The 23168-nt window shown below is 48.1% G+C and overlaps 1 protein-coding gene across 3 annotated transcripts in view; it reads left to right on the forward strand.

Annotated features, from left to right (window-relative positions):
• Positions 1-23168, forward strand: part of LOC143292984 (protein Njmu-R1-like) — a 145810-nt gene that overhangs the window by 81541 nt on the left and 41101 nt on the right. For all 3 annotated transcript variants that reach the window (XM_076603724.1, XM_076603726.1, XM_076603725.1), the window contains one exon: positions 18629-18693. In XM_076603724.1, coding sequence (XP_076459839.1) covers positions 18629-18693 — 65 coding nt within the window. The remainder of the gene's footprint in view (positions 1-18628; positions 18694-23168) is intronic.

A 23168-nucleotide genomic window follows, 5' to 3' on the forward strand; every position in this document is an offset into this window, starting at 1 on the left:
TGAGAAACATTGCAGAAAATAGGAAAACGTCACTTTTGTAATCAGTTCAGTCCTATCTCCCAAACTTTTAGAAATAACATAATAAATAACACATATCGCCGTGCTACATTCCTATTATAAAAACTCTCACTCTCAGATATAATTTTTTGTATGATGCAGATTACTCACAAAAGACTGTCACAAACACACACTCTTTTTCATAACATTCCAGCATCAGTTTGTTCAACACACACACACACACACACACACACACAGAGAATGCAAACTTTTTAATTCTATATATGCCACAGGCATAATCACAATAGCACTGGGGTTTGGTGGGGATGGGGACAGAGTAGTGGCGGCAACAGCATTTATTGTACACTCCAGTATGCATGGCAATAAGTCTTATAGCAGCTAGTTACATACAACAAAACAAATAGTCTTCAAAGTAGCTTCTAATTTACAGCATCACAATCACTGCTTCTAGTGACTGAAACTAATGCACTTATACATTTTTAATGTTTTCCTGCCGGATCTTAACTGAATTGAAGATATACTTTGATATTGATCAAGACATCTGTTTGTACATACCATTAAAAATGTGTCCATATGAACATTTGTAAAAATTAGCCCAGGAATTTTCTTCTTAAGTCAGCATACAATGGGCAAACATAGATAACAAAGTATTCATCCTCATTAACATTTTTATGAAGTGGACAGTCTTGCCTCAGGATTTTTGCAGAACCTCTCAGTATTGTTTTTCAGTGGTAACACACCAAGTCTTGTCTGTGTCAGAGCTACTCTGAGATAGTAAATGTTTACATATTTGAAAAAATGTCCATGTCTGAAACCCTCTTATATGGATCTAACAAAGCAAATCTTCCCTTTTCCCTAATAGACGCTGTCCATTCTTGTAAATTCATGTCAATCAGTTGTTGCTTGAGAGGATTTGAAAGGCAGCAACTACTTACCTACCTCACCACTTGAGTGTGGGAGAATTCCTAGCTCTCTGTCATGACCAAGAAGGCAGTGTACAATGCCTGGGTTGTAACACACTGCTCTATGGGAGTGAGATGTAGTCAGCCTATGCCAAGCAGGAAAAGAGACAGACTGCCCTCTACTTGGGTGTATCCTCCTCGTCCTGGGCATATTGTGAAAGGACAAATTGCCCAGCATGGAAGTGCCATCTCGGGCTGGTCTCCTAACTATGTTCTCTATGTAGTGCAGGCTTTGCTGGCTGGGTCTCTTCATTATGGAGGAGGGCCGAATCCCCAGAGACCTTCACAATGGAGAACTTATGTCAGGCAAGAGAGACTGGTTGGCCAAAGCTGTGCTTCAAAGACACCTGCAAGAGGGATTTAAAGATTCTCAAAACTGACGCAGAGCACTTGGAGTACCTCGCAGATGACACTCCATTTGGAGATACACTCTGACCAAGCAACTGAAATCAGGAGGAGAAAGATTGATGTGTGCAGCAGCAGAAAAACTGACCCGCAGAAAGGAACGCTGCAGTTTAAACAGCACAGCGTCAATCCACTGATGGGACTAGTGTGATAGAGACTGTCATTTGCAAATTGGTCAGTTCAGTCACAGGCAGAGCTGTACCTGTAGGGCAGACATAAATTGGGATTTATCCATTGTCAACAGTGACTGATGGAGGCCTATAAAGTTGTTGCTTGAACTGGGACAAAAATACCATGATATTGTCAGTTCCTTGTTTTAACCATACTTGATAAAATCTTGTTTTGGTGTCATATACTGTGCCATGTCAAACTGATGCAAACCAGGCCTATGGGTTTGCTCTGCTTGGCCAGATTTTGTGCGGCTAACGGTGTAAAGACTTGCATGGTCCGCTCTTAGCCAATCAAAGCAAACGCCTCTAAAAGCTACAAGCGCGATGTGTTTTTTGACGCTGATCGCGGAGGCGATGCTTGTCCCATTAAAACAGTCATGAAGGGGACCGGGGGGAAAGGGGTATGAGTGTCGCCTCCCGAGGTGTCCAAGCGGGAGGTAGGAACAAGGGGGAATGGCAAGTCCTCTCTTGGCGGTAGGGACTCGGGGCTAGGCACGAACTTTCAAGTGGAGGCTGTGCCCAGCTGTTACCCTGGTCCCTATGCTGAGACGGCCCTCAGGAGCACCATTGCTATTTCCCCTCCTACTTCCACTGCTGAGCCCCCTCCCCCACCTCCATCTGTGGGGGAGAAAGTTTTGGATCCAGGGGAGGACCTCTACTTTGCCCACCCCGGGCCAAGCCACCTTAGTCTCCCCACAGGAGGGGATTCAGGGTGCATGGCCACCAGCTTTGCAGGTCTTCCCGCTGTCCGGTCGGTCTCCCCTGCTGGGGGAGGCCCGTGCGTGTCAGGCGGTTCTGGGCAGTCAGCCCACCAGTCTTCTGGCGGGACTACCAACCAAGTTGGACCTGACCTCCCTCCAACTTGGCCAGGTTTTCCCTTCATGGAGGTCAAGGTGCCAGTGACCCTTAGGGTTGGGGTTACAGGATGGCTGGTGCCCACGGGTGGTTTCCCCCATTCTACCTATACTGGGGCACTGGGAGGACCAGGGGCCAACCCCTCATCCTGTCCCCTCTAGATCCATCCCAGCACATGTCACAGGGTGACATACACGGCCTCAACAAGTGGGATCGACTGCGTGTTCGCCAAGATAAGCTCCTCGACCAATATTGCCACTCAGTCCACAAACCGGGTCTCTGTCACCCCACAGGTGACCTCCATGGTCACAATGGCCTCCTTTTCAGGGCCAAAGGCTGCCGATCCACCCGGCTCGGCCTGGGTGAGACTGCATTCCCCACCCTCCCCTCCAGCCCTCGGTCCTACAGGGAGATGAGTGGGTGTTTGTCCCCTCACAGCACTCATGGGTCCCTCTTGCATCCAGGGATGCCCTCACTGAAAAGGTGTGGCACCCACCATCCCAAGCGTGGTTGGACCTACGGTTCATGCACTCCCTGCCCTCTTCAGGCGTCAATGAGGTAACAGCTGCGGCCATGGTCCCCGCTTGGGATCGTCCCAGCTCATCCTGCTGGGCTGACCACAGCTCACTGGATGCCCCAGCGGGTTCATCCACGTGGGATGGCACCCAGCCAGGGATGGACTGGGAGCAAGAGTGGGAGCCCCTGTCTTCGGATGAGGATGAACAAGCAGATGAACACTCTTTGCCCCCATCCCAGGGTGACAGATTGAGCCCATGCCTCCCTAGGGAACAGCCTGAACCAAACTCGGACTTAGTCGAGCTCGAATTGACCTTCCCCAATCAGGTCACGCATGTTGAGTCGGGGTCCCTCAAGCTACATTGTCACCCTTGGCCCTCCTTAGGCCATTGTGACTCTAACTCCAGAACCACCAGATGACTCAGAGTGCCGGAAATGGCACAGGAATGGCTTAATAAGCCAGCCCGCACTGTCAGGGGTGCTGCTTCCATCCCTCCTTCAGGCAGGGAGACTTTCTCTGCCCTGGGCACCTTTCCCCTGGGCAAGTTCCTCAAAGACTCCTCCAAAGGCAGGATGTGGTCCTTGTACACACAGGACCATGCTGCCTACATGGAAGCTGAGCCCTGCGCGCAGGACAGGATGCTCATCTCCTAGCGCAGCACCTTCCCTACTTCAGTTAATGTATCTTTTAAAACATTAGCAGAGTGGGACAGATTGGCCCGCCACTGCCTCCTCGAGGTTTCCACATCTTATACCTTTTTCGACGCTTTCCTCCACAGGGCCAATGAGCTGTGGGAGCAGCGTCCGGTTAATCAGGACATGGGGTCTCCTTCCTTTGTCCCTCCAGGCCTCTTCACCGACCAGAGGTTAAACACTTTTGGCAGGGTAGCCTCTGGTCTCACAGTGGCCGCAGACACAGCTACCAGCCTTCACTTCAGTACTGTGCTGGCTCGGTGTGATGCTGTTCTCCGCCTCTCCAACATTCCATTAGAGGAGAGGGCTGCCTTGTGGTATATCCTGGTGCAGCAGCACTCCCTCTTTGGCCAGTATGCACCCCATTTCATCAGCCACAGGGCAGAGACAAACAGGGAGGTGGCTTCATATTTAGCTCACACCTCCCAGAGATGTCGGGGTTCGCTGCCATTGAAGGACCGGCCACCAGGGCCCCTCCTTACGCCAGTCGAAGCGGCGTGCACAGAATCAAAGGCAGAGGAATAAACCACCTCATGTCTGTCTAAGCCGACCAGCCATGCACAAGGCCAGAAGGCAGCACCCCCAATGACTGGGCCCTGGTTCAGCAGTGCCAGTTGTCCAGCCCCTCCAAGTAGGAAACCTTTCCCAGCACGCACATCAGTGGTGCGCTCTGGGACTCAACGACTAGATTTTGTCGGTGCTAGAGTTGGTGTACATGCTGCCTTGGGCAGAGGACTGACTCCCTCTAAGACCCACTCCTCCTCTGTGGAGCAGGAGAGCATCTTAGAGACAGAGATATTGCATATACTCCTCATAGGGGCGATATCTCAACTCTTGGACCCGGGCCCTGGTCTTTATGGCTGGTTGTTCGTGATTCCAAAGGTCTCGGGAGGGTGGAGGCCAGTCTTGGACTTGTCCCCCCCTGTCCCCCGCCCCCCCCCCCACCCCCCCAACTCAACAAATTCCTCCCCAAAATCAAAATCAAGATGGACACAAAGGCGCAGATTCGAGAGACCATTCAACAGGGCGATTGGACTACCTCTATCGATCTGAAAGATGCTTATTTTCATATCCTCATTCATCTGGCGTCCCATCGGTACCTGAGGTTTGTGTGGAGGGACAAGGTGTTTCAGTCCTCTGCCCTTTCATTTGGTCTGTCCTTTGCCCCTTTCCTGTTTACCAAGGTGGTGCGGGAATTGGTGTCCATCGTCTGGTTGGAATCCATTCACCTTTGTGTGTACCTAGATGACTGGCTCATTCTCGCCCAGTTGTGGGCCCTGTGTCAGAGGCATATGGCCAGACTTTTCAACCATTGCTCCCAGCTGGGCTTCCTCATGAACCAGGAGAAATGAGATCTGTCCCCAAGTTAGTCCTTCGACTTCTTAGGGATTAGATTCGACATGTGCTCCATGATAATCTCTCCGATGCCAGATCGCTGGGACCGACTGGCAGACCTCCTTGGCCACTTGTGCTGTTCCTGTCTTGCAACATCGCAGATTCTTTCATCTCTCCTGGGCATGATGGAGTCCATGGCACCCCTCATCCCCCTGGGCAGGGTTCTCAAGTGCCCTCTTCAGAGGGCACTGAGGCTATGGTGATCCCAGAGAACCCAACCATGGGATACCCAGATATGTCTGGGCGAGTGGTTCCTCGAGGTGACATCAGAGTGGCTAACCACCCCTCTTTGGACACAGGAGGTACCCATAGCCCCACCTACACTTCAAGTGGCACTCTTCACAGACACCTCCTCCCTGGGCTGGGGAGCCCACATGGACTCACTCCATGCAGCAAGGACTTGGTCCCCAGAGGAGTGCCTATGCCACATCAATGTTCTGGAACTGGAGGCACTTCGCAGGGCTCTCCTGCACTTCATGGGAGAGGCCACTGGCAAGACCATCCGCTTGTTCACGGACAATATGATGGTCACATGTTATGTGAACAAAAGGGTGGGGGGAGGGGGGGTGCATTTGGCAGACCTCTCCCTGCTGACTGAGGCTCTCCTGTGTTGGTGCCACAGCAAGGGCATTGCTCTTTCAGCAAGACACATAGCAGGAAAAGCCAGCGTCTTGGCAGATGCACTCAGCAGGTCCAAGAGTGTCATCCACACAGAGTGGACCCTGGACAAGGACACCCTTCAGGGGGTGTGGTTTCGGCCGATGGTGGACCTCTTTGCCACAAAGTTTAACAAGAGACTCCCGGGCCCGATCCCACTTATGTCTCACTGGTCACCGACCCAGAAGCATGGGCAGTGGATGCTCTGCCTCTAGACTGGAGCAATCTGATTGCCTATGCGTTTCCCCCTTTTCCAGTTCTGTCCAAGGTGATCTGGAAAGCCAGATTGGAATGCCTGCAGCTGATTCTCATTGCGCCGAAATGGCCGGCTCAGCCCTGGTATCCAGACCTCCAGTACCTGACACACGTTCCACCTCTGGAACTCGAAACCAAACATCAGCTGAGGCAGCCTCGTTCAGGGATCCCTCATTCCAATCCTCAGCTGCTCCACCTGCACGTGTGGCTGCTGTGCGGTTGGAACTGTCAGCACCACCATTGAAGTCTTCGACCCCTCGGTCGGCCTCTGTGTCAGAGACGCTTACCGAGGGGGGTGCCTCCTCTGACCACCTCTCCATAGTCACTAAAGCAAGGAGGGCAGGGACTGAGGCTTTGTATGACTTTTGCTGGAAGAAGTGGTTGCAGTGGTGTACAGCTTAGGATGTTCCCCCTACTAACTCACTGAGCATGCAGTTGGCCAACTTTCTGGCTCACTGCTCCTCAGTTCTCGGTGGGAGCAGACGTGGGTTTTTTGGGCTCCAGCAAAATCACTAATAACTTGTCGATTTTGAAATGAAAAATCGGACGACAGGCAGCAAGAACAGGAGAAATCATAGTGTACATACTGGACTTGTTAGTTGAGGTGTTTTTTGGTTTTGTTTTTGTTTTTTTAGCTCAGACTTCAAGATAGACCAGTTATTAGAGTTTAATTTGTTGTCAACAAGGCAGGCAAGATGGTGGGCACTGGTTTGGGCAACTGAGTAGACAGTTGAGTCAAGATAAAATTTAGATAACATAATTGGAGTAGTGCCACTTAGGCAGAAACTATCTGCATTGCAAACAGTACACTCGTCAAACATTTGGTGAGTGAAATTTCTGTTTATTTCCGAATGACATTCTATGCAGCTGCATTTTATATTTTCTTTTTATCTTGTGCACTTTAAACAATTTCATGAGTGTTCATTTGTGCAAGTTCATTGACATTGCCCAAACTATAAGGTCCAAGGCTTTCAGCAAGTGTTTCATAGGTCCACTTATCCATTCATATTGCCAGTAGGCTACTAGTGTGACCATACTCAGATCAGCACGGGCCAGGACAAGAGCAGAAAAGGGTCAGTAGATAGTACAAAATGCTCAGTGGATACTGACAACTGTAGTAGTTGCGGACTTCCGTGTACAGATAATCAAAAAGCCCTTTTCTGTGAGCTTTGTGAAAGATGTTCCATTCAGCCTGTTAGGACGTTGAGGATGATACATACCAGCTAATTAAAAAGGGCGGTCAGAAACAGAATTCTGTGCTCCATTTCTACTGCTTAAAGTCATGCAATAAGGCAGCAAGCAAGTTTCTGGGCAGCAAAAATCAAGCTGGAGAAAAAGATAGAAAATCTGACTACAGAGGTCTCAGAAGTGAAAAATAAAGTGACAGAAACTGAGCAGGGTCAGTTTACAGCAAAAATGATTGACACAGTAAAGGAAATAACTCATGACCAACTTCATCACAATGAGAACCAAGTTGAAAATGCTGCAACAAAGGTTCATGTGGAAGACATGATCTCAGCAAAATCTAAGGAACAGATAGCAGAACTAGAGGACAGGGTGCGAAGAAGGACCAATCTTGTGATATTTGGCCTTAGAGAAGATGGATCTGAATTTGCAGAAAAAAGAAAGAAGAATGATCAAAGAGCTGTGATCAAACTGCTAGAAGAATTAAAAGGAGAACACAGACCAGTTGAACAGACGACTGGGTATACTAAACAAGAAAAAGGATGATGAGCAGCATTGGAAAACGAGACCATTGCGGCTGACTTTCAGTTTAGAATCTACCAGAAATGAAGTATTGACAGCCTATCACAGAGCTAGGAAAGGAAGTTCTACACAAAGTGTTGAAAAAAGTAGCCCACTCCCAAAAAGGCTGTACGTTAAGGTAACTTTGAGAAAGGACCTAACGCAACAGGAAAGGAAAGAAGAAGATGCTCTTTTTAAAGAGATGAAAAGCAAGAAAGAGCAGGCAAAGGTTTCGGGGGATGAGTATGCCCATTGGATTTGCAAGAATGGTCTTGTTGTAAATATCGGCAGATACCCAGAAGGGTACACCGAGAAGAAAGGATGAGAAGACAACCTCAGAGGGATGTAGATAGTTTTAAAACAAGTTTTAAGTCAAAAAGCACTTGTTCTTCTTTTTCTTCAGAAAATGTAGATACGTTTAAGAACTGCACTTGCTTTTATACAAATAGTGACCAGCTAATGAACAAAAGAGGTGAGTTAAAAGCTATGGTGGATATCCATTCACCAGATATAATGGGAGAAACCGAAGTAAAGCCAAAGAACTCGAGGCATCCAATAAATGAGTGTGAAATAGCACTGGAAGGATATGAACTCTTTCACAACCTGGAAGGTGGGGGACAGGGGGTGGCACTATACGTGAGAACAGTGTTGAAACCATCAGTTTGCGACAGACTGACAAGCGACTTTACAGAACATGTCTTTGTTGAATGCCAACTTCACAATGGTAAACTTCTAGTTGGACTTATATACAAAAGCCCCAACAGTGAAGAAGAAAACTCAGAAAGGTTGAATAAGCTACTGTAAAAGGCAGCTGAGATGACGGCATCCCATGCTTATAATCATGGGGGATTTCAACTTTCCAGAAATCGATTGGAATAATGAGAAAAGCAAGGCAGGTCCAATCCATGCAGCCCCAAAAGTTCCTGAAAGCAACAAAAGATGCCTTCTGGATACAGCACCAAAGGGAACCTACACGTTACCGTGTAGGAGAAAAGTCCAACATAGTAGACCTAGTCCTCACCAACAGAGAAGATATGATTAATGAAATTACTACAACAGCTGGACTGGAAAGAGTGACCATTTCTCATTCTTCTTCTTCTTCCTCATTTGCCTCCATTAGATAAGCAGCCCGGTGTCCTCGATGAAGGCTGCCATCCATCGCAGCTCCTCCAGGGTGCCGTACAGTTTGGCTTCCAACCATTTCTCATTGATCATTAGGCTAACCTGGGCAAGTACCAACCCACCGAAAGCTGAACGTCTTAACTATGCAAAAACAGATTTCACTGGACTGAAGGCTGAACTGGCAAAAATAAACTGGAGAGAGAAACTAGAGGGGCTAACAGCTAACAACATGTGGCAGAAGATCAAAGCAGCACAGCAACCCCTTGGTCTTTCACAACAGGATGCAGAGGTAAAAGCTGGATGGACAAAGGCACTCTTACCTCAGTTCGGAAAAAGCACCAACTGTTCCAGAGGTGGAAAGAAACCAGTGATGGTCAAATCTATCTGGAATACATCAAAGCCAGGAATAAAGCTAGAAAGGAATGCAGAAAGGCACAAAGGAACATGAAAGCCAAAGTCGCAAAAGAAGCAAAGAAGAACCCAAAGGCCTTCAGGAACTTTGTAAGGTCAAAAACAAAGACACGGACTGGGGTAGCAGACCTAAAGGGGAACAATGGTATCAAGACAAGAACTGACAAAGAAAAAGCAGAATTGCTGAACCCGTTCTTCCAAAGTGTTTTCACCATAGAAGATGAAGGACCACTGCCAGACCAGCCAGAGTATACATTTGACAAAAAGCTTGAAAATTTTCAGATACACATAGAAGAAGTCAGAAAACTACTGGCTGGTCTACACACAGGCAGAGCACCAGGACCGGATGGACTGCCGCCAATTATCTTAGCTGAAGCAGCAGACAAACTAGCAGAACCTCTTGTGCATCTCTTTAGTCTAGACAGTGGGCACGTCCCAGACGAATGGAAATGTGCATTTGTAACACCAGTCTTTCAGAAAGGGAGTAAACTACAAGCCAGCAATTATCGTCCAGTTAGCCTCACTTGCATTGCCTGCAAAATAATGGAGAAACTAGTCAGAGAACAAATCATGGAGCACCCACTATGCAATCAACTGATCAGCAGAGAACAACATGGGTTTGTACCTGGCCGTTCCTGTATAACACAGTTACTCGAAGCCATGGATGACTGGACCAAAATCTTAGATGATGGTGGCAGTGTAGATATCATCTACATGGATTATCAGAAGGCCTTCGACTCAGTACCTCATCGCAGACTGCTGACAAAAGTAGCAGCTCTTGGAATCCGGGGCAAAGCATTGGACTGGATCTCTGATTTCCTGACTGGCAGACACCAACAAGTAGTGGTCAATGGAATACATTCATCAGAAGCTGATGTGACCAGTGGTATACCTCAAGGCAGTGTTCTTGGTCCCATTCTTTTCATCATTTTTATCAACGATCTCCCTAGACACGTGAAAAGCAACGTAAAGCTGTCCTCAAACTGGGAGGGAAAGCATCCGATGCGAAATACAACATGAAAGCCAGTGACACAAAAGGAAGTGAGATGCAGTTTATCTCGGCAGAAAGTGAAGTTGGGAAGGACCTAGGAGTATTTATTGATAATGGACTATCCTTCAGGGAAAAGATTGCACAGTCTACAGCAGAAGCAAACAGAATTGTTGGCATTATATGAAGATCCTTTAACCACCTGACACATCAGACCTTTGTACAATTATACAAGACCCTTGTCCGACCACTGTTGGAATATGGTCACTGTGACTGGCAGCCACAGCAGGAAACATTGTGCAGTGAAGTAGAGGATGTGCAACTCCGAGCAACAAAGCTGCTGTCATCCTAGAGGGATAAATCATATTAGGAGAGACTGAAAACTCTGAGACTGCCAAGCCTAGAACATCAACACCACCAAGGAGATATGATTGAGATGTATAAGAACTTCCAGGGTTGCTACGAAGTCAGATGGCAAAAATTCGAGATTGCCTGCGGAAGAGGTCTACAAGGGCACAGCCTCAAGCTCCAGAAAAACCTACACAGGCTCAACATTAGAGGAATTTTTTTTCTCAGACAGGGTTGTTTCCCTCTGGAACAGTTTGCCCAACAGCGTTGTAACTGCACCTTCCATCAGTTCTTTTAAAAATTGACTCAATTGCCACTGGAAAGATTTGCCCACTTTGTACTCACCAAACTGTTATTGGGTGGTTTTTAACTTTAACTAGTGCCCCATACACCAGCCATGCATGCTGCAAAGTATATAGTTAATATCCACAGAACGATGAACAGGCCTTTTAACAGGGCCTGAAACGTCGTACAAGTCAAGTCCAGTCTGCTAGTTCTGTGTGAGGGTACAGGTCTGCCATGTGTACCACCATCAGACAGCTAGGTGGTCCTTCCTTTGAAGCAGATTTCCTGCTCAGAGAGGTGGCTAGGGGTGCCTCTCTGAAGGAAGCTAGAAACCCCAGGAGAGTGCCCCTATGGGACTTGTTCTGGTGCTTGATTTCATTTGAAAGCAACCCTTCGAGCCTTTGGGTACTGTTCCTTTCGACTTACTCACCCTCAAGACCACTTTCCTGCTATTGCTGGCCATGGGACGTCATAGAAGCGAGATACATGGTCTTTGTGGAATGCCACAAGATCTGGCCTTCCACAGAGATGGTTCCATCACCCCACATTTCCTTCCAGAGTTCCTGGCTAAGAACCAAGACCCGGAGGTCCCTTCCCCCTCTCTGAGGGTCAGACCTTTGTCTGATGTTCTTGCCCAAGACGATGAGGATAGGCATCTCTGCCCTGTTCGGTGCCTCAAATACTGCTGGGAAAGGTCTCACCACAGGTGTTCTTCTCATAGACGCCTCCTCATCTCCCTCAATGAGAATTACAAGACAGACGTTGCTGCAGGCACAATTTTCCACTGTGTTTCCCAAGTCATTCTTAGAGCCCACTCTCATTCTCACTGTATATCAGCTGTCTAAATCCCAGAGCACATGAAGTGCAGGCCATAGCCACTTCGGCTGCTTTCCAGCACTTGGTGCCACTGCAGCATGTCTTGGAGGCAGCCTTCTGGTGGTCTGAGAATCCCATCATCAACTTCTACCTTAGGGATTTCCGTATGACCAGGGCTGACAGTTCCAAGGGGATTTCCTTTGTCACGGCTAACACTGCCGTTTTGGTTACAAGGGCTTCCCATGCAAACCAGTAGGTGCTGCCCTCCTCCATTTGCTTTAAATTCTGCATCATTTTGACATGGTACAGTATATGACACCAAAAGGAGGAGTTTGTATTATATTCCATGTTTGGTGATACATATATACTTACCATGTCAAACTCGAATGCCCGCCTGTCCATCCCCACGTCTCTGCAGTTGTTCTCATGGGGCATTTTCTCGATGGCCACGAAATGATTCAAAGCTTGTAGCTTTTAGAGGCGTTTGATTGGCTAAGAGTGGACCGGGCAAGATGGATCATCATTTCACCATTAGCCGCATGAAATTTGGCCAAACAGAGCAAACCGATAGGCCTAGTTTGCATCAGTTTGACATGGTAGAATATATGTATCACCAAACATGGAGTATAATACAAACTCCTGTTTTACAGATTCCTGTTAAAATTGACATTCTGATCTGTCACCAATATGCTTTCTTAGATAATCCAACACTGGTAATGCGCATTCAACATATCCGATCAAATAAAACTATTTTAAACTGTGTCAAAGTTCAGCTCCTACAACTTGCTTCCCTTGATTTTAGGATTTTGAGGGTATGTTTGTAACCTTGGTCGGCAGTGGTGCGCGAAAAGAAGAAATAGCGTGGAAATAGCCAGAAATAGCTGATGTTTAACTGGTTCTTTGAAATGGATATTCATTGAGATATTAGGAACAGGTTGAAGCAGACGTTAAATTGTAAAATGCAACTGTTAAGAATGCTTCGAAGTGGGGCGGCATATGAGAATCATTTGCAGTTACACGCTGTTCACAATTACATGCTGTTCGCACTTACTCATACCCACCCTGCACTTGTCTTCTGTTCTCTGACTGTACTAGTGTTGAATTGTCCTTTGATTGTTGCTGTGCCGTTTTATTTGTTCCACCACTTCTTTTCTCACAGTTTCCTCATCAGAGGATAAAGATTGTCTTGGTCGTGGATGCCTGCTCCCCCACTCAAATGATGAATCTTGTGTTCCATCTCTTGGAAGAACACTATGGAGAAAACTCTGTTGCCTTTGTCCCAGCCTGAAGTGTTGGGTGCTGAATGCTGTTCCTAGTTTGTAAAGTTTTTGATGAGTGGTAGTCACTGTAAGAGGAACCGAGTGTAGGATGCCCATCTTGGACTGCCTGGCTATAAATCTTGTGTCCTGGCACAACATGAAGCTCTTCAGTTCTTTCATTGCCTCATTCATTTTTTGTTCCCTACTTCCAGCTCTTCCTGTTCCTGTCACGATAGTTGTCCATTGTTCAGGCATTGGTTTCAATCCAGTTGTCTGGGTAGCATTGCCCACTTCTTTCTGGGTTGTCAAAACATCTCTGCTCAGAGCCCTGTACTGCGAATCTGCTGTAACCAAGTCTTGGCTGCTTTTCTTCCACTTGCAGTTTTCCCTTCCAGTGGTACGCCCTCTTTCCTTGCTTGCTATGAAAGTCCACCATCCATTGCTGCCTGGTAGCAAGTTCTGCAGCAATCTGGATGTTATCCCCTTGCAGTGCTTCTCTCATTTCCTGATCTTGCAGAATGTCTATTTTGTCGGACCACCTGTGCATCTGCACTACTATAGGTTGCGGATTGTCTGTAGAATCATGCCACTCCTAACATGGAACACCTGGTTGATTCTGTGACTCTAGTTCCTTTCATAGGAGTATTGGTTTAGAATATTGACAATCAAATCAGTTGTTAGAAAAGAGCTTGTACCTTCTTCTGAAACCCCTAAAAAAGAGCTTGTACCTTCTTCTGAAACCCCTAAAAATCTCAGGTTGAGCATTTGATGTCCACTTCATTCAGGTCAACCAGTTGTGTCAGCTTGTCCAGCCGTTGATTGATAAATTCACAGTTGCTCAGATTGCTGGAATGTAAGGTCATCATTGCCATGATATGACTGAATCTGCAGTCCATCACTTGTAGTAAGTTTACACCTCCGTCACCTGAAGCTGATGCCATTGCTCTCTATTATCTTAACACCATTTAATGAGTATTTCATCAAAATCAGATTATGTACCTATTTCACTATTATCATAATGATTTAAAGTAAACACTTAAAACAGCTACTTCAGGTGCCTGAGTTTATGTTTTTCACACATTTGGTGATGTTAACACATAAACCTGCTGGTCTGCTTCACTGGTGGATACTTAGTATGCACACAAAACACAGGCAGGTATTTAATGTGCAAACAGTTTTCAAATATTACTGCAGAGTTGTGTGTAAATTCTTGAGTTGTTTTCAAATTTTTTCCCTTCACAAATCAATGTAAATAATTGATGATGAAATTGGGCCTTTATTCATTTGTAACTTGTGTGTCCACGTTGATGTCATTGACATAGCTTTTGGTACATTCTTGCATAAAATCACAATGATCAATACAGTTTTGCTGGTCAAAATGGTCTTTCTTGCAGAGCTTACCAAATCACATCTGACCAGTGCGTGAGAGTGAGAGAGAAAGAAAGAGAGACAGACAGACAGAGAACACAGTGCACCTCCTCCTTTCAGTCACTGTCTCATACACACTTCACCACCATCCCAGCCTTGGAAGATCAAGGGAGTTAGGCCTTATTTTTCAAGTTCTGGCCTAGCAGACGACTTTTTTTGCTGTGCATAGCAAAACAGAAATTGTGGATTTGATGATGTACAGCCTATGTCAACAATTTACACTGCATTTGCACATTGTATTTTATGATGTAATAATAATGATGATGATAACAATAATGATATTGATATATACTGCTTATGTGGTTGCAGACTCTCCATATAATGGGCTCTAAGTAAATCACATGAATCAATATAAATATATATAGAATAGAATAGAATAGAATATGTCTTTATTACCAAGTGTACCGGGGTCACAAGGAATATTGGGGGGATAGTACATAACAAGATACGAACGTAAATCGAAAATCATACACAAACACAGATACAGTAGAAATAAGATACATACAAGTGCATATTAATATAAAAGCTTGTGCATACTCACACATGCATGCACTGCACACACACACACACACACACACACACACACACACACACACACGTTTGAACAGGAGCTGCATATTACATGTGGATGGGGCTGATGACTAGATATTCAGGTAGATGGTTGTTGGTTGCACAATTCTATTTATCACACTGGATTTGTTCGAGAGACAGGGCATTGACTGCTTTGGGGAAAAAGCTATTTGCGAAGCAATTGGTTTTCATCCTTATACTTCTGTACCGTCATCCTTATACTTCTGTACCGTCGACCAGAGGGGAGCATCTCGAAAATCACAAAAGCTGGATGTGATTCATCCTGGCTGATTGATTTTGCTTTATATACAGTCGTAGATAATAGCATACCTCTGCACATGCAAAAACAGCAATTCATATATGTATATCTATATGCACTAAGACAATGCAACAAATTGCAGATATAAACAATCCTACACACACACACACACTCATTTATGCACACACACATACACTAATTTATGCATACATGTATGCACACACACACGCACGCACGCACGCATGCACGCACGCACGCACGCACACACACACACACACACACACTCACACACACACACACGGAGCACAAAATATGCTTTACACATACACATGTATGAGCACTCACACGCAGAGTACACACACACACACTTGCATGCGTACACACAGTAAACACCCAGGAGAGACAGACAAACAGCTATGCTTCATATCGAAAGGCCTGTTTGGACAGGTGGGTTTTCATATTTGTTTTGAAAGAGGACAGTGTTGGTAAGTGATGGAGATTCAGAGAAAGACAGTTCCAGACAGAAGGTGCTTAATACTGAAAGGCCCTGTGGCCAAATGTCTTTCAGGATGTTTGGGGATTCGAAGGAGCTTTTCTCCAGAAGACCTGAGAGAATGGGAAGGAGATATAAGTATAAAGGACACAAGATGAGGAAGATGGGAGAGATCCTTCAAAGTGGCAAAAAAACAGTATGCCAATTAAGCATTGTATTTTGCAAGTAGTGAGTTGCAGTTGCGACTAAGAACTCTGTATGCACACTCAAGGGGTGAAAATAACCAGCAAACATAATGATCAGAACAATGAATGCATCTGCTGCATGACATGAGTGAGTGAGTACAGCTGATGGAGCTTCTCAGTCAGCACAGTGCCTCCATCCTTGTAGACCTCTGCTGGTATGGAGTCTGAGCCAGGTGCTTTGCCACTGGATAGCAGACGGATTGCTTTCTGGGTCTCAAGAAGTGTTGGCGGATCGTCCAGTGCTTTGTTGATGAGGACTTGTGGGAGACGGTCTATGGCTTCATCATTTATGGAGGAAGGGCGATTTAAGACACTGTTGAAGTGCTCAGCCCAGCGTTCGAGAATTTTCTCCTTCTCGGTGATCAAGGTATTCCCATCTGCACTGAGGAGGGGGGATGATCCTGAGGATGTGGGGCCGTAGACTTCTTTTAAGGCATCATAGAACCTCTTCATATCGTGCCTGTCAGCATATCCCTGGATCTCATCAGCTTTGTCACTCAACCACTTATCCTGCATCTGGCGTAACTTTTGCTGAACAGTCCTGCGGATGGCATCGTAAACATCCTTTTTTGATGTGGACTTTGGGTTGCTCAGGTAGGCTTGATGCAGACGGCGTTTCTCATCCAGAAGCTGCTTGATTTCATCACAGTTTTCATCAAACCAGTCTTTGTGCTTTCTGGACATGGGTCCCAGGGTCTCTGAAGCTGTACTATAGATCAGCTCACGCAGGGTCCTCCAGTCAGACTCCACATTCTGGTTGTCCAGAGAGGCGGATTCCAGACGATCTTCCAGCAGCTCCACAAAGGACTGTTTGATGGTGATGTTTTTCAGCTTAGCGATGTTGAGCCGTTTTGGAGCCTTCTGGCCTTGGGGGCGTCTCTTGGGCTGGATTCGAATATTCAGCTTCGAGACTACAAGGTGATGGTCTTTGTTACACGTACATCTTGCCTATCCCTTTTCCTGACGATGACATAATCGATGAGATGCCAATGCTTTGAGCGAGGGTGCATCCATGATGTCCTGTTACGGGTAGGGAGGCAGAAAACTGTGTTGGTTATCAGCAGTTCGTGCTCTGCACAGGTCTGAAGCAAAAGCAATCCATTTGGGTTGCAGTGGCCCACACCATGCTTTCCAATCACTCCATCCCAGGAGATGTAGTCAGAGCCAACTCTAGCATTGAAGTCCCCAAGAATGATGAGCTTGTCTGCTTTAGGGATAGCAGCAATGACAGAGTGAAGGTCCTCGTAGAACTTCGCCTTCACTTCATCCGGGTTGGTCATGGTTGGGGCGTAGGCACTGACAATGGTGAGGTGCTTCTGGCCAGATGCCAGTGGGAGCTTCATGGTCATAAGCCTATCGTTGACTCCCTTTGGGATTCCAGCTAGCTTGCTGACAAGTGCTGTTTTTACTGCAAAACCAACGCCAGCCTCACGTCGCTCTTCGCTTCCTCGTCCACTCCAGAAGAAGGTGTAACCAGATCCCCGTTCACAGAGCTCGCCTTCACCTGCAAGCCGAGTCTCACTCAAGGCTGCGATGTCAATGTTGTATCTGGCGAGTTCGGATGCAACTAGTGCCGTTCTCCTTTGGGGTCTGTCCGCGTTATCTCTGTCCAGGAGAGTCCTTATGTTCCAAGCACCAATGGTGAGAGGAACGATCCTTGTTTTTTTCTTTTCTTTCTTGTTGTTTCGACCGCTGATGTAGGGTCCCCGCCAGCCGCGGTATGCTGGCCAGGGTGATATGGAGCAGGCAATTTTTAGGGCACCTTTTCTAGCCCCTTCCTCATGCCAGGGAGGTGAGCAGTGCATTCCTAAAGAGGGCTGCTCAGACGCTCAGACGGCTGCCGAGCTCCATCGCTGCTCCTGTCGACGAAGAACGACCCTATGGCCTGAGCCGCCTGTGTGCAGGTCTGCGACTGCGACTGCCAGTGTACCCACACCTGTCGTTTCGTCGCTTGCCTGTCGCCACAGGACTTGGGGGTGATGAAATGATGAAGGATGAAAGGTCATTTTGGATGACTGATGACTTGCGCGATGAGTTTGTTTAAAGTGAAGAGGAGTTGCGCAACGTCAACCTCGCTCTCTCGTCCGGGTCCACCAATTTCCAGTGGCAAGACTAAGTCGAGACGACTGGAGGATGAGCACGGATGCAGTGGATGACCAAGATATCCTTTCGGTGTCTCATCTTGCTCTCTGCACTCCACAGTGCGTTGCTGTAACCGCCTTCCTCTCCGTTGAACCGATAGGTTTCTTCCGCAGATTCTGCCGGATCCAGACTTCGCATGCATGGGTAGACACACCCCGGGGGCCAACTGCGTGTGGCATGCACACAGCACAGTGGAGCTAGATGGCCGTCGGTGGCTCTCCTGAGCCAACGCCCTTTTATGGATCTCCATAAGGGTGTCTAGCCACCCGCCTGACCAGTCCCAGAAGGGAGCTGTGGGAGTGCCGGTTTAGTCGCCGGCAACCCGACCCTGAACAGGTTGTACTGGATTACAGGTTACCAGTAGCAGATCTAATGACCTGACCTGAACACTGGATCTGATTGTCCAGTTGCTGTATCATTGGTGGACAGAGTGTGAAAGCATGTAAGTGATCATAGGTCAGAGGGGTGTGTGTGTGTGTGTGTGTGTGTGTGTGTGTGTGAATTTATGAAAAAAGAGATACTACCAAGACAGCTTTTGAACAGTTCTTTGGTACATACCAACAATGTGTTGAGTACACTGGTTGTTACAGGCACTGGTTGATGCAACTCTTCAGATAACTGGAGCTAGTACCAAGGAAGAAGATGACATCAAAAGGTAATACATTTTATTCTGATGATGCTACCAGTATTTCCTCTCTGTTGAGTGCATGGAATTGCATATGCAAAATAAGCATCAAAGCTTAGGAATTACACAACAAAGAAATGTTATATAACCGTCTAGTTATAGGTAATTCTTTTTGCTTTTTTTTTTTCCATTTTCCAAAGAAATCTAACTTTTGATGTCATATAGTGTACTATGTCAAACTGTTGCAAACTTGGCTTGTTGGTTTGCTCTGTTTTCTAAATTTCGCGGCAGCACAGTGAAAAGATGCCCAGCCAAGTCTGCCCTGCTCTAGCCATTCAAATGCCATTAACAGCAACTAACAACAACTCATTCCTTTTGGCCAGGCTGTCAATGCCATCTTGTCAGGTTTTCTGCTCTGTCTTGTCAAACACTTTTTTGTTTGTTTGCATGTTTATTTGGCCTGTTTTGTTGCATGAGGCTTGACTTTTTAACCTTTATGTTATCTCTGATGTCGATTTGATTCTGCTCCCCCCTTGCACCCTCTGGTATCACTAATTTCTTTATTTCTTACTCTCAGTTGATCTTGTCTTTCCTTTCATTTTGACCAGTCTCAGCATCCCCCTGGGTAAACTGATGAAGTTCATTATGCCTCGCATACCACCCTGCGATGGTCAGAACCATGAGTCTAGGTTAGTGCTCTGTCAGGAGACTGCCCCAGGCCTGGAACCCATGGTCTCTCCTGGACCGAGGCGATGTGTCTTTGGACGCAGATCGCGGAGGTGGCACTCAACCCTTGAAATCTTTCATGAAGGGGATTGAGGGCAAAAGGGGTTGTGCCACCTCCCAAGTTGTCCCAGTGGGAGGGGGCACTCCTGGGGAGTAGTAACTCCACTGAGGGTAGTGTGGACATGGGGCTGGACACTTCCTCACAAGGGGATTTTGTGTCTACCATTTATTTCAGTCACAGTGCTGAGAAAGCTCCCAATGGGGGTGTTGCTTCCTCTCTTCCTCCCTCCCATACCAAACCCTTCCCCCATCTCACTCAGTGGGGGGGAAAGCCCTGGCCTTGGGGGGGGGGGGGGGGGGGGGGGGGCAGCTGTCCTTTTGCCAAGCCCAGCCAAGTCCACCCAATTATCTCCATGGCAGAGGATACTGGGGGCACGTGGCTCTAATCTGTATGTCAGGTGATCCAGCAATCTGGGCCGTATCTCCCTGCTGGGGGAGGCTCCTGTGTATTTTTGCGGGTCAGGCTGTCGGCCCCCGTCCGTCTGTTGGGCGAAAACCCAAAATTTGGGTGGCCCCCCCTCGATTTGGAGGTTTCTCCCCTTCCCGGGGTCAAGGTGCCCCGTTTTTTTTTTTTCTTTTTTTTTTTGCGTTCGGCAGTGCAGTCGGGTCGAAAGGGGCGAGGGGTGCACCCCAAAAACCGTCCCTTGAGGGTCGGTACCGTCCCCCCAGTTGGTGTTGAGGTTTGCCCCCCAGGCCCGGACTGCGCCCGCTTTTATAAAAGGGGGAGCTTTGGGAATATGGGGAGGGGTGTTCGTTGGGCCCCAAAACACATGGGAAGGGCTGCCCCTCCGTCCCTTTTTAGGTGGCTCGGAGGGGCCCCCCGGCCTTCAAGGGGGGTAGATGGTAGTTGGTGTTCCCCTCCAGTGTCCTGTGGGATTTGGTTTTTGGGTAGCCCCCGTTCAGGGTGACCCCGCCCCCTTCGGAAATTTCTGGGGGGGAGGAGGTTTTTTTTTTCCCCATCGTGGCAGGAAAGGTTGGCCCGTGTGAGTGGCTTCCCTTTTTTGCAAGGTGGTCCCGACTTTCGTTGCCCGGGGGCTACCCGTGAGGCCCCCCTGGAGGGTCGTTTTGGGGGTTTGGGTAAGGGTTTTTTTAGGGAGGCCTTAAAGGGGCGGATCCGTGGCCCCGGATCGGGGGGTCCAAGGGGGCCCGGAGTGTTTGGCTGGACCGTGAGGATTGGGAGCTGGCCCAAAAGGGGGTTTCCCCGGAGGAGGGAATTTGCTGCGTTTTTAAAAGGCCGGCCCTTAGCTTGAACCCTTTGGGGGAAAAGGCTTTCCCCAGGGAGTGCATGTTTTCTGGCTCTCCAAGGGTCAAGGGAGAACCACTCCCCATGTGGTGGTTCCCCCGTGATCCGCCTGTATACATGGGGGCCAGGGTGGCTGGGGTAGGGGGACTCCCCTTTTTGGGGGGAGGGGTCCGGATCTTGAGAGTACGGTTTTTGGTCTTTTGGGGGTGGCCCGAATTGAGGGCTGGTGGGCTTATTCCTTGGTCCCAAACCTCCCGTAGGAAGGCAAGATCGTAAGTCCCTTTTGCCCCCGAACCCCGCTGTTCTGTGCTTGAGGGGCTTTATACTGGTGGGGAGGCTTGATTTGAGACGGTTTTTTGGGGGGCTTTCCATTGTGGGGTTGGTGGGTTTTTTGGAAGCAGTCTTCTGGTTCTTCCCCGCATCAGGGCTTTCAAAGGGTTCCCCCTTTCCCGGGGCCCCAACGTTTGCCGGGTTTCCAAAGTCATGGATCCCGGGGGGCCCTGGCTTTCCAAAATTTTGGGTGTAAAATTCTTATTTTTGGGGTTTGTCAAGCCCGGGTTTGTTGGGCTTGGGGCGTTTCCCCCCGAGGGGGTTTAGGGTAACCCCCATTGGGGGGGTCGGGCCCCTCCAGTAGACCTGGTGAGAAACCTTTTTGGGATGCTCCCCCAAATTTGTCCGGCCAGGGTTTCAGCAGGGGTGCTTGCGGGTGCCCTTTTCCCCTCCTTTCCCCAGTTGGGGGCCCCCAGGTCAGGTGGGGTTTTCCCAAAAAGACGCCAAGGAATGTTTTGGGATATCGTCCCGGGGGAAAACCGTCCCCGGGGGGTTTGCTTGAATTGCCGTTGGCGGTGGAGAGAGAAAAAGGGGTGTTCCCTTGGTTTTTGTGGTGTTGAGTCAAAACCCCCGTTTCGTCCCTGAACGATAATTTCCTTTAAAGATTCCTTGGGGCCGGTAGGAGGGTGTTTTGGTGTGGTTTTTTTTGGGGTGTCCAAAATGCCCCGGTCTTTTGTGTGCGATGTTGGGGACGTGCTTCTTTTGGTGTTTTGATGTGTTTTTAAAAACCCCCAAAAAAGTTTTTGGGGAAAACACTCCCCCCCGGGGGAAAACCCCCCCGTGTTGAAAAATTTTTTTGGGGGAAAAGGGGGTTTTGTTTTTCCTTGCGGGGCCCGCCCAAGAAAATAGTTTTTGGTTTACTGTTTTCCTTTTGTATTTTACCGGCCCGGGGTTTGGGGAAATTTTTGGATGGGGCCCCCTTTCACAAGGGCAAACGCTTCGAGGCACCCCCCTGGGGCCCGTGTCTTTTCTTCTCTGAAAAGGTTTTTTAATGTCCCGGCAAGGAGGGTAGTTGTCTTTCTGTGTTTGGGAAAATTTTCTGGGAGCCCGTCCCGGGGGGTTGGGAAAAGGTGTTCGTGTTTCCCGGAGGAAGGTGAGGCGGCGGTTTCCCCCCCCTTTCCCGCCGGGTTGCCGACCCCAGTCGAAGGTGATTGGTCTGAAGGTTTTGGGGGGGCCTTTTTTGTTCTTTCCCCCCTTTGGGTTTGGGATGAAACTCTGCTCTTTTAATGGGAAAGGGACGTTTGCGTCCGTTAGTTGAAGACCTTTAAGAAGCAAAAGTTTGGTGTGGTCCCCGGTGCTTCGCATGTTCCCCCAGTTTACACCCTTCCGGCCCCGGGGTTTTTTTTGGGTTCCGTTGCGAAGTTGTTTTCCCTTCATGGTTAATGGTTGCACGTCCCCCCCGTCTTATGCCATGTGGGGGTTTTGTCCCCTAAAATTTTTTGTGGTTTCCCTCGTACTGTTGATGATTGGGTTGGGGCAGTGGATCTACTTCTCTGGGCAGTTTTTTCAAAAAGGGTTGGTACGCCTTTTTGTTTTCGCGGGTTCTCTGCCCCAATGCCGGGGGGTTTGCCTTGGGTTGGGGGGTTTTCACGTTCAGTTTCTTTTTTTTCCCCTTTGGCCCCCGCTGTCTGTTCCAGGGTTTAGGGGGAAGTTGCTTGCCAAAATCTTGCATGTGCTTTCAGCTTTTTTCCCTTTTTGAACGCCGCTTTCGCTTGTTGGGTGTCTCTACAAATTTTTGGGCAGTGGGGGGCTCTCCCTCTGCCGGCTTCATGGGGTCTTGTGCAGGGTTTTGAGTCGGTGCCGTAGGGCCGTAGTTCCCGCATTTGCCTCCTGGAATAGGGGCCCCGCCCTTTTTCCAATCTGCCCCAATTAAAATTTTGGCATTTTTGGTTTTGGGCTTGGGGGCGGGGCAGTGTTAGCGAGAGTTTTGTCTGCCCCAAAGCTTGCAAAGGTCCCGTTTGGGCCTTTTTGTAAATTTAAATTTATGGGGGGCGGTTGGGAAAGGGTTTCCAAAAAGTTTCTTTATGTTAAAGTCCCGGCCTGGGTTTGCTCCCCCAAGTGGGGCGACCCCCCCCTTTGGGAATGTTGGATGTCGTTGTAGCCCGGCCCGGTTTTGGGGTGCTTTTGGTTCCCCCCATGCTGTGAT

The sequence above is a fragment of the Babylonia areolata genome, chromosome 18 (genome assembly GCF_041734735.1).
Source record: "Babylonia areolata isolate BAREFJ2019XMU chromosome 18, ASM4173473v1, whole genome shotgun sequence".
NCBI classification, from domain to species: Eukaryota; Metazoa; Mollusca; class Gastropoda; order Neogastropoda; family Buccinidae; genus Babylonia; species Babylonia areolata.